General features: G+C 38.2%; 2 protein-coding genes across 2 annotated transcripts; both read left to right on the forward strand.

Moving 5' to 3' along the window:
- The first annotated feature begins 1585 nt into the window (after nt 1-1585).
- rasd3 (RASD family member 3) lies at nt 1586-2972 on the forward strand. The gene has a single exon (XM_051895841.1). It carries the CDS (start codon nt 1760-1762, stop codon nt 2393-2395), a length of 636 nt encoding a protein of 211 aa, XP_051751801.1. The 5' UTR covers nt 1586-1759; the 3' UTR covers nt 2396-2972.
- A 3488-nt stretch (nt 2973-6460) lies between these two features.
- On the forward strand, nt 6461-13712 carry plk1 (polo-like kinase 1 (Drosophila)). Its single transcript, XM_051894175.1, has 11 exons — nt 6461-7187; nt 8165-8333; nt 8451-8595; nt 8673-8766; nt 8931-9153; nt 9323-9389; nt 9535-9635; nt 9841-9918; nt 11579-11733; nt 11861-12043; nt 13148-13712. The coding sequence occupies exons 1-11, from the start codon at nt 6825-6827 to the stop codon at nt 13352-13354; spliced, it is 1785 nt and encodes a 594-aa protein (XP_051750135.1). The 5' UTR covers nt 6461-6824; the 3' UTR covers nt 13355-13712.
- The last annotated feature ends 286 nt before the right edge of the window (nt 13713-13998 follow it).

Raw genomic sequence — 13998 nt, forward strand, 5'->3', positions numbered from 1 at the left:
ACATGTAGGCTACTAATATAAATGTACTATACTGCATTAAATGCTAATAAACAAGACAATGTTCAGAAAAGGCAGAACTGAAAGCCAAATAAAATCAATCATGTCTTTTATGTTATTCACTTAGACAAAGCACTTTGACTGCATAGCCTTCAGACTTGCGTAAACAGTGTTTGTGTGGAAAATGTAGGTGCTCTGAGGTGGCCATGTGTATTACCATCCCTTCCATCTGATACTATGATTTTAATATGCAATGAATGGAAACTCACCTCTGACGTGATGAGCTCATGAAACAGTTGTTTGAAGTATTACTGACCTCAGGATGCGCCGTCTGTCTTCGCTTAATGACAATTAAGTTATAGCCTTGCTTAAGCAATTAAGGATATAATGCTGTTTTGAATATTTTACATATTTTAATAAGTACTCAACAGTTTTTTTCATGAAAAGACAACATGATGAAACATAACTAATTAAGCTCATTAAATAGGTAATTTCCTGGATTCTTATGAAAGTCTTTGAAAGGTCAGTCAATACATTAAGATCGAGATGATTATATTAGACATCAAATAACTGGCTTGTTCACACATTAGTTCAATAATTAACCCTGATGTTAGATAGGCGTACACGCAGGGCAGAGTAAAAAAAAAAAAACTTTTCCAAACCACACCTACAAGAATCAGGCTCAGAAATCCTGATTAGAATAGCACACTATTCATAACATACTGTACTGTGCAAATTCAAAACTCTATTTTTTTTTTTTTTAAACAGAACAAAGTATGCAGCGATACATTTTTCAAACAGTAATATGCTTTTACTGGAAAAAAATGTGGTGTAGGATTTACTTTGAAACAATTTCCACTCTGAAATTGCTATAGCAAATTTGACTAAGTATTTTTTTGTAAAACACACTCCAACGGTATTTGTTTATGAATACGATACACAAATATGTTTCACAAAAATGAATTAAATCGACAAATAAATAAAATGAGATTTGACAAATTAATTTTTTTTTCAAATATTTCAGCAAACACAAAAGTTAGGTTATTTCACCTGCGATAAACTCGTGTAAACAAATCATGACTAAAGAGGTAACCATAGCAATACTCGCGCGTTTAGTTTTACATTCATAAACGTACTGTCATCATTCATCACTTTATTATATATTTGCATATCACAAGTGTATCCCCTCCCCTCCCCCATTTGAAGAATGTAGGTAACCAAACAGTTGATGGGCCCCATTGACTTCCATAGTATTTTTTCCATACTATGGAAGTCAATAGGGCCAATCAACTGTTTGGTTACCCATATTCTTCAAAATAACTTCTTTTGTGTTCCGCGGAAGAAAGAAATTCATACAGGTTTGGAACAACTTGAAGGTGAGTAAATGATGACAGAATTTTCATTTTGGGTGAACTATCCCTTTAAGGCAGCAACAGACAACATTTGTACGAGATTAATGAACCCCAACAGTTTGCGCCTCGAAATTTTCCTACTCATCCCTAGCTGAACTCCTGTGAAACTCTACAACACAGAAACCCACGCGTCACGTCACTCGCGTTTCCATTGGCTACTGAGTGGTACGTAGGACGTATTCAGGTAGGCTAATATAAGGGCAGCATCCTTGTCTCTTCTCAACACTGAGTACCGGATCTCGACGACATTAGTACACTCAAAGTATTTGATTTATATGTGTTATTGAATGTTTGCTCATCAAAAATATCTTCTGCAAACTATAATTTATAAAATTAACGACTGAAGGAATATGTCTTTGCTGGTGCCGGAGCATCGGACTGTGCGCTTTGTGTTTCTAGGCGCCGCCGGAGTCGGAAAAACTGCCCTGATCACCCGCTTCTTGCAGGATCGCTTCGACTCCAAATACACGCGCACGGTGGAAGAGCTTCACGCGCTCGAGTACGACACGGACGGCGCGAGGGTGCGCATTGAGATCTTGGACACGAGCGGCAGTTATCCCTTCCCAGCGATGCGCGCTCTGTGCATCCGAACCGGGGACGCGTTTGCGCTTGTATACGCCGCAGACGAGCCAGACTCCCTGGATGAAGTGCAGCGACTCCGTGAGGAGATTCTGGAGTTGAAAGGGGAGAAGTTTACGGGCATCACGGTGATAGAGAACAAAGCGGACCTGGGCAGTCGGAGTCGCCAGGCTACTGCTGAGGTGATGCGCACGGTGGAGGAGGACTGGGGCGCGGGCTTCGTGGAGACGTCCGCGCGCACCGGCGAGAATGTCAACGGTGTGTTTCGGGACTTGCTCCAACAGATGAAGTTACCGAGCCGCGTGAGCCCGGCACTGCGCAGACGGACGCAGACAATGACCAGAGAGCTTACAGAGACGCGGAAAAAACCTCCAATGAAGAAGAACAACAGCTGTATCTTGTCTTAATGGACATTTACGTGACGTTATATATTGTTATGCATCATACTGATGCTTGAGTGATCTGGATCAAATAGACTCCACATAAATGTTGGACAGTTGAGGGACACTGAATGTTGATACTTTATCATAATAATAAAAGGGTTTTCTGTTCTATGATCGCTATTCTATGAGAGCCAAAATCATCTTTAATTAGTGAATAAATGCAAATTATGTTCCAATCAATATGTGTTCTTCTCTGCATACTCCTTAGCTTGTTCCATAAAAGGTAATAGGCTATCAAATGTGACCTATATAGGCTACAAGAAAAGTAGCCTACAAAAACAAACTTGTGCATGCAACAGACATGTTTATTATTTGTATAGGAATGAAGGAGAGGCATATACTTTATATCCATTAATTTGAAACATTATCTTGAGTCTAGGCCAGATCAATGACTGTCAATAAGTGTTTTCTGCACATTGCTGCTCTGATCCCAACAGACAGAAAATATCACTCTGACTTATAGAACATGCGAACGGTTTTGCTACATGTGCTGAATGTCCTGACCTTTCTTCAATAAATAAAGTCAACTCTGCAGCTTACAGATGGCCTATCAGTCTGTGTGCTCAGGTCTTTGCATGGCACACCATATCACACCCTTTCTTTACTATTGGGATTAGACATGAGAGCTCACAGACTCTGCAAATAATATCATCATGTCCTTAAAGGGTTAGTTCACCCAAAAATGAAAATTCTGTCATTTATTACTCACCCTCATGTTGTTCCACACCCGTAAGACCTTATTTCATCTTCAGAACACAAATTAAGATATTTTTGATGAAATCCAATGGCTCAGTTAGGCCTCTATTGCCAGCAAGATCATTAACACTTAGTTTCAGATGTCCAAAAAGGTACTAAAAACATATTTAAAACAGTTCATGTGACTACAGAGGTCCAGCCTTAATATTATAAAGTGACGAAAATACTTTTTGTGCGCCAAAAAAACAAAATAATGACTTTTCAACAATATCTAGTGATGGGCGATTTCAAAACACTGCTTCATGAAGCTTCGAAGCTTTACAAATCTTTTGTTTCGAATCAGTGGTTCGGAGCGCCAAAGTCACGTGATTTCAGTAAACAAGGCTTTGTTACGTCATAAGTGTTTCGCAATTTCAATAGTTCACATGACTTTGGCAGTTTGATACACGCTCCGAACCATTGATTCGAAACAAAAGATTCATAAAGCTTCGAAGCTTCATGAAGCAGTGTTTTGAAATCGCCCATACTAGATATTGTTGAAAAGTCGTTATTTTGTTTTTTTGGTGCATAAAAAGTATTCTCGTCATTTCGTAACATTAAGGTTGAACCATAGTCACATGAACTGTTTTAAATATGTCTTTAGTAGCTTTCTGGGCATTTGATAGTGTTAATTATCTTGCTGGCAATGCAGGCCCCTTCGGATTTTATCAAAAATATCTTAATTTGTGTTCCGAAGATGAAGGTCTTATGAGTGTGGAACAACATGAGGGTGAGTAATTAATGACTGAACTTTCATTTTTGGGTGAACTAACCATTTAATGCTCCAAAAAATAAAAATGTAAGCAATGCTTTATAGTGGTCAATGAGTCCGACCATGGAATTCATTCAAACATATAGATGGCTTGTGGCTGTTTTGTGGCATATCAACTTAAAGGTGCAGTAAGCGATTTCTGTAGGGGGCGTGTCCACTCATGATTAGTGAGGAGAGAGAGTGAGCAAGAGGGAGATTTGAAGCAAGACTGTAGAAAGAGAGATGGCTGAGAGACATTACAAAAGAGAAAAGGACAGAGGAATATCACTGGAAAAAGAAGGGATCAGGCAAGAGTTTAGGACCTGCGTTAATATTAGAAAAGATTTCCAGTGCTGGAGAGACCTAAGCGGGAAGGCCTGAAAACGGACACAGTGGTTGCGGTTTTGCTGTGTTTCTCAGAACCAAGATATGCTGTTGGTGTAATATTAGCTATAAAACAGGACAGTTTTAAGTGTTTGACTGGAGCTGGTGTACTGCTGGCGACTAACAACCAAGTCTTGCTTGTTTATACTAGTTCATTTTTTGTTCTTCCTTGACATTTGTTCGTCATCTTCACTTATTTTTTGCAAAGCATTAAAACGATAACAGCACAGTGAAACGTTAGTTGGAATAACTTTCAGAACGATTTTTTCCTGCTGATGAACAATAAAAACATTGGCAGCCAAACAGAATCCATCTTGCTTTAAAGAGCTTTAGCATTTAAAGTGGCAGACTACAAAACAGCAGCGTGCGCTTAGAATAAACAGAACGATATCATGCGTAGGTGTGGACGCTAATATAGTTATCGTTATAGTTATCATTCTTGGTGTGAATGGGCCTTTACTGTTATTGCTTATTTGGAATCGGCCCCAATTTCCAGAAGATTTCAAAACAGAGTACTTTCCATCTGAACGCATTGCAGTTCTCCTTGTTTCCCTGCTTCGTCACTTCCTAAAAATGATTTCCATAGTTTCAAAAAATATTTATTTATAAACCAATAAGACAATGTAAAATGGAGTAGCTATACATTATGAGAAGAAAAAAATATTTTTTATTAGTTAGTCCAAGGTTCACGGCCATAATTGCATTATAATGCACAACACAATTGTGGTAAAAACTTTGTTCTGCTAAATATGCCAGCTACATTCATATCTGTAAAGACAGTTCGTCAAAAATAAGAGTAATTTCAATGTCGGCACATAGTAATGTACCAGCAGTTGCTGACCAAAGATAAATGACTATGCGTAGGTTGCAGTATTTTAGGACTGTCTAATTTAGCCTGTTTATAATTTATTTAGCTTTCAAGGAGGCTTACATGTTTTATGCACAAATTAAGTACTTCCTTTCTCTCTGCAACCATGCAACCCACCTTTTTATACAGGCTAAAATGATCTAACTGCCATGACAACCTATTAGAGAGACACTTGTGCTGTTTTAATAAGGAAACAGTGGGTGTATGCGTGCATTTGTGAATTAACTAGGCCAGGGATGGTCGTGAGTGCCAGAGTGGGAAAGCTGTCATGAAAAACAGTAAACAACCTTATTAGGAAACACTTCACAGTGTTCACAAAGACAGACACACACAAAAAAGCACCTACATAGCTAATCTAAGTCATGTCTTCTCTTTATAGGTTAACTATGAAAAAAAATACATTTGCATATATATATATATTATTTTATTTTTTTTCACATGCATTCATTAATGATTTTTACATCTGAGGGAAATAATTGAAGATCATGGTACTGGACGAGACACTAAAATAAATTCTAAAACGGTCCAATAATGTAATGTAAGATATTGTAATACATATTGTTTGTACTGCACACTGTTTTGTTTTTGTTTCACAAGGGCACTCTTTCTGTTTATCTCTCTTTCTCTCCTTTAGAACCCACACCCACACTTGTACAAACATAAAAACGTGTGCAATGATAGGTGATACTGTACTATTTTTCCCCTGCACAATCAAAAATGTGCCCTTGTTTGACCATTCTCACACACAAACACCCACAAATGTACACAAAGCTTTAAAAACACGTGGGATCACTGGCAAGAAGAAAAACTGGAGCAAGATATTGACATCAAAATTTACTTTTCGAGATTAGATACACATGAATGAATGTGTATAAACAAAAACCCAAAAGTGCACATGTGGCATGATTAAACAAATGGAATAATGTACAAAACCAAAGGATTAGCTGTATATTATGAGCAAATAATATACTAGCACAGGTAGTTTTTTTCCGCAATTCAGTTGTTTACATTTTAATATAGATCATTTATATTTAAAAATGTATCTAATTTATCTAATTATTACACGATAGTAGATGTTATATAATAGAGTATTTAAAACGAAGACCTAATAAAATGTATAATTCATATTATAAATCATAAAACACAATATTGTATGAATAGGAAACCTAATCCTTTCCAAAGTTAAATATCCAAAGAACACAAATAAAGTTTTTCAGAGCGTGCACGCGGAGTCCCATGATGCTTCGCTGTGTTTGGTCAGAATTTAAATCCCAGCAGCCAATCAGAGGCGGAGATAACGAATCGAGCACAATTCAAAAAGTAGCAGGGACTCACTGCATTCCCATCTGAGCAGCGGGCCGACACACTTTATCTATGCCCGTTTGATTTCAGTATTTTCAGTGAAATCCGACCGACGCGTTTTTTAAGGAGGTGAAAATAGAGCTTTTAGATAAAATACAGTGGATACTGTGGGATTTCTAGGTGGTGAAGTTATTATTTGAATGTAGTTTTCGGTGCTTCGCAACGGGTGTGGATGATTGGCGAATCGCGTGCTGTTTCGGGATAAAGGAGCAAGAAACTTCGCCTCAGTTATTTATTTTTCAAGACTTTAGGGTGACTTATTTTACTTAAATCATCTTATAACGTGTGCAACGATGAGTGCTGGAATTGCAAAGACGGCGAAGCCATCGGCTCACGTCGATCCCAAATCTGCTCCTCTGAAAGAGATTCCTGATATTCTGGTGGATCCCAGAACCATGAAGAGATACATGCGAGGTCGCTTTTTGGGAAAGGGCGGATTTGCGAAATGCTACGAAATCACAGATATGGACACAAAGGAGGTTTTCGCAGGGAAAGTGGTGCCGAAGTCGATGCTGCTGAAGCCGCATCAGAAAGAGAAAATGAGCACCGAAATCTCCATTCACAAAAGTCTCGATAACCCACACGTCGTGGGATTTCATGGGTTTTTTGAGGACGATGACTTCGTTTACGTGGTGTTGGAAATCTGTCGGAGAAGGGTAAGAACAGGGAAACCGATTTGAAAACAGACCGTCAACGGTCGGTATTCCTGTCACTGACTGATAGTATGTTACAATGCTTGATGTTTAACACATTAAACGAATGAAATCCTGTTAAGATTAACAGGTACTCCTTTTATTCTTTCAAATGTCATTTGTTTTTTCGTTTTAATAATGTACAGTTACAGGTTTATAAGCTAAAACAAGTTCTACACCCGTATGCCGCTAGTGGATTTTAAACTGGAGGATGTGACGTCAGTTGATTTTGTGTTTCTCGGAGATATTGTTGTTAAAGGGATAGTTCACCCAAGAATGAAAATTGTGTCATTTACTCACCCTCAAGTTGTTCCTGTATGAGTTTTTTTTTCTGCTGAACACAAAAGAAGATATTTTGAAGAATGTTGGTAACCAAACCGTTGATTGGACCCATTGACTTGAGTATCTTTTTTTTTCTTTTTTTTCTCTCTCTCTCTCTCTCTCTCTCTATAATATATATATATATATATATATATATATATATATATATATATATATATATATATATATATATATATATATATATATATTACACACACACACACACAATGGAAGTCAATGGGACCCATCAACTGTTTGGTTAACCATATTCTTCAAAATATCATCTTGTGTTCAGCAGAAGAAAGAAATGTATACAGGTTTGGAACAACTTGAGGGTAAGTAAATTTTCATTTTTGCTTTCATTAGTTTGTTCATGTATATGTGTGTTTTTATGCATAGATTCTGTAAATTCGAATACTCCTCAAATCCTACCTGATTAAAGAAATTATGAAAAATCAAATTGTTTGTGCAGTAGGTTCTTGGAGATTTCTTATTTGATTCCTATTTGATAGTTTCTGTGAGAACAATGACATGTATAGATTTCTGTGTTATGAATGGAGTTTGTTTGAACTTTACGCCTGCTCTAGATTTTGGTCCTTAATTTATTTCTTTCCTTACAGTCTCTCCTTGAATTGCACAAGAGGAGGAAGGCAGTTACGGAGCCTGAGGCCAGATACTTTATGCGCCAGACTATTCAGGGTTGTCAGTACTTGCACAACAACCGGGTCATCCACCGTGATCTCAAACTAGGAAATCTGTTTCTCAATGATGACATGGATGTGAAGATTGGTAAGTAAGCAATGGTGTTTCTTTGCCTTTTTTCTTTTCTCCTGACCTTTTCTTTTTTTTTTTTTTTTTTTTTTTTTTTTTAAATCAAGACTATTTGTTGTATTTCTCACTCTTTAGGTGACTTTGGTTTGGCCACTAAGATCGAATTTGATGGCGAGAGAAAGAAGACCCTGTGTGGCACTCCAAACTACATCGCCCCTGAGGTGCTCTGCAAGAAAGGCCACAGCTTTGAAGTAGACGTATGGTCACTGGGGTGTATTCTGTAAGTCCCACGTTAAGTTGCATAACTATGGAAGCATTTTCAAAACACTGGTAACAGAGTTTTATTATGTCCATCAGATACACTTTGCTGGTTGGAAAGCCACCATTTGAGACATCCTGTCTGAAGGAGACCTACATCAGAATCAAGAAGAATGAGTACAATGTTCCTAGAGTAAGTATCTTTGTGTCATGAGTTTGCCTTTTATATCTTGTGTAATGCACACATCTCAAAATCCGATCAACAACTAATGCATAGAACTTCCCAATCCTCCGCCCACCTTTGTTGAATTTTGAATCCAACTTAAAAAGTGAATTTTATTTTTCTTTCCTGTTTAGCACATTAACCCAGTTGCTGCTGCTCTGATTCGCCGGATGCTGCACGCTGACCCTACACTCAGACCTTCTGTGGCTGAGCTGCTGGCCGATGAGTTTTTCACCTCCGGTTATGCGCCTCTGCGGCTGCCCACTTCCTGTCTCACTGTTCCTCCTAGGTTCTCCATCGCCCCCTCCAGCCTGGATCCTGCCCTCCTTCGCAAACCCCTCTCGTCACTTAATAAAGGTATGTTTATAGACAAATCCATGTTTAAAATGCAAATTGTATTTTGGCACACCTGCTTTTTGTTCTAGATTTTAGGGTTTTTTTCCCCTTTGTTGAATATCCTGTCACTTTGAAATGAATTAAAATGAATGCTTGTAAGTTACCTGTAACCGTTCTTCTGTGTGTACAGGAACGGACAGTCCTATTGAGAAAATGGGGAAAATGGAGCAGCCACAAAGGGAAGATCTTCAGCAAAGGTCAGTTTTATCAGTGTAGATATTGGAGAACTACTGGGCCAACACTATCAAAACCATGATTATTAATATAGGCATGCGTTCTAGTCAATTATAAATTTAGAGGTTGGGCTTAAATTTGTATTCCATGGCTTTTATACATGTTCAGGGATGGATCTGAGCAACCTGACTCCAACCTAAGTGACATGCTGCAGCAGCTGGCCAGTGTCAACAATGCCAGGCCTTCTGAGAGAGACTTTATTAGACAAGGTAACATCACATCTTGCAAGTGAAATGGAGTTGCTGTATTTTAATGGAAGAAGCTTTAATGATAGCAGAAATCAAAGTATACTTCATGCATTTGTACATAAAGCCAAACAAAATGTAGTCGGGTGCTGTTTGGTTAGTTTAAAAGTTATACATGCTCAAACTTTTGATAAGCACAATGCAATGATTGTTTTCCCTCCCTTTACAGAGGAAGCCGAGGACCCTGCTTGTATTCCTATCTTCTGGATTAGTAAATGGGTCGACTACTCTGACAAATATGGTCTTGGTAAGACATCACTAAATTCCGAAGTTTCATTATTAAGAAAATAAGGCAGAAACTGCAGCCAAAAAAAAAAAAAAAAAGGAATTTGGGGTTTTGTATGAAATAGTTCTGGAGGGCCAGAATCATTGACCGAATGTAATGTTTCATTGAAGGGGCTCGCACACCGGACGCGAAGCTCAGCGCCGCGCAGCGCCGTGACACGTCTTTAAAATTTGAACGCATTGTTTTCTATGAGCGTACACACACCGGCGGCGACATTCGGCGCCTGTCCACAGCACCCAGCTACGACTCGGGAAAACGATAGAAAACAATGCGTTCGAAATTTAAAGACGTGTCGCAGCGCTGAGCTTCACGTCCGGTGTGCGAGCCCCTTAACGCTTCTCGGATGATTCATTTTGACTGTCAATGTCTATTTCATGCGCACAACGTAGATGAGCTACAACAGGTGAACATGTCAGCAGTCAGTGCTGTGTTGTAACTGATTATACACCTATAATCGCTTTTCCACCGTCGGGCCGACTGATTCTTAGAATGGTAAGGAACGGTTCCAGTTGTTTCCACTGGAGCCTGGTACGGCACGGCACGATTACAAACCATTCTCGGCCCGGAATTTGTGCCGAATTGTGCTGGTAGAATCCGTGAAGTGACGTCGCCACTCAGGATTGGTCACTTGTCTGTTGCCTGGCTACCAGTTTCTCCATAGCTAGCTAGGTGCTCTTTGAGTGCCGTAAACACACATTATTAATAAAATTAATCTAATCTAATCATCCTCCATAACGTGGTTATATCTCTCATCATAAGTAAACCATTGTTACCAAGGCAACGACTGACACTTGTGTTACATTCCAAAGAGCGGCCGTTATCAGCCCCACAGTGGAAAATGAAACCGCAACCGTACCAGCTGGCCTGGAATGGAACGGTTGCGTGATGAGAACCGTTCGGCCCGACGGTGAAAAAGCGGCTTATGTAATCTGGATTACGTAATCAGATTTTATATCAATGAAAATGATCCCATTCAAATTTGTGTGAGATGACTAAAAATAATCCAAAAGTAATTAAAAAGTAGTGATTATATTACGTATAATGTAATAGATTGTTACTAACTACAGTTTCATATAATTTGTATTCAGTAATGGACTACAAATTGCAAGTAATCTACCCAGCTTTGTAAGCCGTGTGGACACTTCACTGTGACCAAAAATGATGCTTGCATAGCAATATGTGAAATTTGTTTGGCTGAAATATAGAGGGACTGCTCATTGCCGATAAATTAAACCAGTCATAGTAAAGTTTATCAACTTCATGTATCCTGATTACTGAAACTATTTTCAGTTTTCAGTAAAATTAACCATCTCCGAACGCCGGATAACATTTGTGTTTCATCTGTGTGTTCTGAAGTGCAAGTAATTTTATGATGTAAAATGCTGGCAAATGCCCATGGTATAAACAGGATAATCCACGGCTAGTTGTGCATTAAATGATTTGAACGCACTCCACGGAGGCAACCACCCTAGCAGTGGATTATCCCTTACATATTTGTGATTATTCCAATTTTTCACAAGTTTGATGGCCATTGCAACCTTAGATGGAAACGGATACTGATTAACATGCTCTCCAAAAATAGAATATTGCCCTAATGCTACTGTATTTTCCCCCTTCATAGGTTACCAGCTGTGTGATAACAGTGTAGGTGTTCTGTTCAATGATTCCACACGTTTGATCATGTACGCTGATGGTGACAGTCTGCAGTACATCGACCGCAACTCGGCAGAATCCTACCTCAGTGTTCGCTCCTACCCCTCTGCACTCTCCAAAAAGGTCTGTCTGCACTGGAAATAATGCGATGCAATGAATGAGTTTCATAATGGTTTCTGGTTATCCAGGATTGCTGAATAATTTTTTTTTCTTTTTTTTTTTTTTTTTTTTTCTTCTTTCCTCCCCATAGATAACACTCCTCAAATACTTCAGAAATTACATGAGCGAGCACTTGCTGAAGGCCGGGGCGAACATAACACCCCGCGATGGGGATGAACTGACCCGGTTGCCTTACCTTCGTCACTGGTTCCGCACAAAAAGTGCTATTGTGCTACACCTGAGCAACGGAACTGTGCAAATCAACTTCTTCCAGGTGAGAAACTAGGGCCGAAACTTTGATTTAATGGTGAAATGAGAAACTTTGGTTTAATGGTTAAATTAAATTTTATAATCAAAGATTGTCTTAATAGAAATCATTTTTAGGGCCCTATGAAATGCATTTAAATTTTTCCTCATTCTGTTTCAATTCACAAATTCTGTTTAGTTTTAATTTTTCTGGATTCCATTTTAATGATTTAATCAAATAATTTAAAAGCATGTCTAATCAATTGATTTCATAATACTTTATTTTTTGTGCAAAAGTAGGACCCTATGAAATGCATACAAATTTATAATTTAATACAAATTTATAGTTAAAAATGGTGGCAATCAAATAAGGCATTACACAACATGCAGTCCTCATGTTTAAATAGTCTTTTTGTGGTTTATTAATCACAGACACTAGTCCAATTTATCTCGATTTGATTAAATTGTAATTTCAACAGTTTTCAACCTACTTTTATATTTGGCAAAAGAAGACAACAGCCTTTCTTCTGCTTTCTCTAGTCAGGTAGCACTGATTAAAAATAAATAAATAAATAAATAAAAAGGTCACCTTTCTACTGCATAGGCACCCAAGTTTTATTGAAAGCACTTTTTGCCATCAGTGAAGTACCCCTTTAAGTGTACAGCCCTACTTTTTAGCTGAAAAGCAAAAGAACTGGCACACTGCTATTTCTGAAAAGTTTAATAAATTGCAATGTTTTGACCTCAAGCAGTCTTCATTAGGAGGCTTGTGTTCAAAACGTTGCAATTTATTAAACTACTTTGGGAGCAGAAATGGTGTTGTGCCAGTTCTTTTGCATTTCAGCTAAGTTTTCTTTTGATTGAGCACCTGCTTGAGTGATGTTTAGATGTGCGCATGCAATGAATTTACAGCCCTACTTTATAATCCCAAATTTGAATTCTGTGACATTCTGAAATGCACAGTAAATCCCATTTTTATGACTGAATTGCCCATGTTTTCCACATCACGTAAATCATAGGGCCCTTGTTAAAAAGGTCAAGTACTGCACCTGGGTACTTATGACATGTCTAACAAAATACAGAAGGAGCCAAATTGACACTGAACTCACCATTTTCTCTTTGTGCCCTCCAGGACCACACTAAGCTTATTTTGTGTCCCCTGATGGGAGCAGTGACGTACATCAACGAGAAACGAGAGTTCTGCACCTATAAGATTAGCTTAATCGAGGAGTTCGGCTGCTGCAAAGAGTTGGCCAGCCGTTTGCGCTACGCTCGCAACATGGTGGAGAAGCTCATGGCCAGCAGAAACACGGCGGCAGCCGCTACTTCCGCCCGCTGACCCACTGACGTCACAAATTGTATAGCTATGAGAGGTCCCCATCGATTCTGATCTCCCTCACTTGAGTCTGAGGGCCCTTAGATATTCTAACAGCAAAACTTGTACAGTTTTCTGAGTTCTACACTGAATTCATCCTCTTGATCTGTTTACTCTATCACTTGTTTTTCTGGATTGGGGAGTTTGCCAGCTATCTGTATCATGTGAATGCTCTTTGTACATGTTTTAATGTTTTAGAACTTGTCTGTTTACCTTTTTGACTGTTCCTTGTATAAAAGCTTTTGGACATTTAATCTTTTAATTTGTAAGAGAAATATTTGAAATAAGTTGGTATTCCAAAATAAAGATCTTTTTAGAGAAATTTTGAATGTTAGATACTGTTAATGATATATATATATATATATATATAAGTTTATAATTACGAGTTTAATTAATTAAAATGTGTTTTGTAAATGTGTTTGAATCAACGTGAAACCGTTTACTATCAAACTAATATTTCACTCATTACTTTAAATAAACAACCCCACCCACCATATGAGTAAAATAATTGATATGGGGTCCAATAATTAATATACACTACTATTGAAAATTTTGGGATCAGCAAGTTTAGTGTTTTTTTTGGGACGTCTCAACATGGAGGCCTAATT

Source organism: Ctenopharyngodon idella, chromosome 1 (assembly GCF_019924925.1).
Source record: "Ctenopharyngodon idella isolate HZGC_01 chromosome 1, HZGC01, whole genome shotgun sequence".
Taxonomy (NCBI): Eukaryota; Metazoa; Chordata; class Actinopteri; order Cypriniformes; family Xenocyprididae; genus Ctenopharyngodon; species Ctenopharyngodon idella.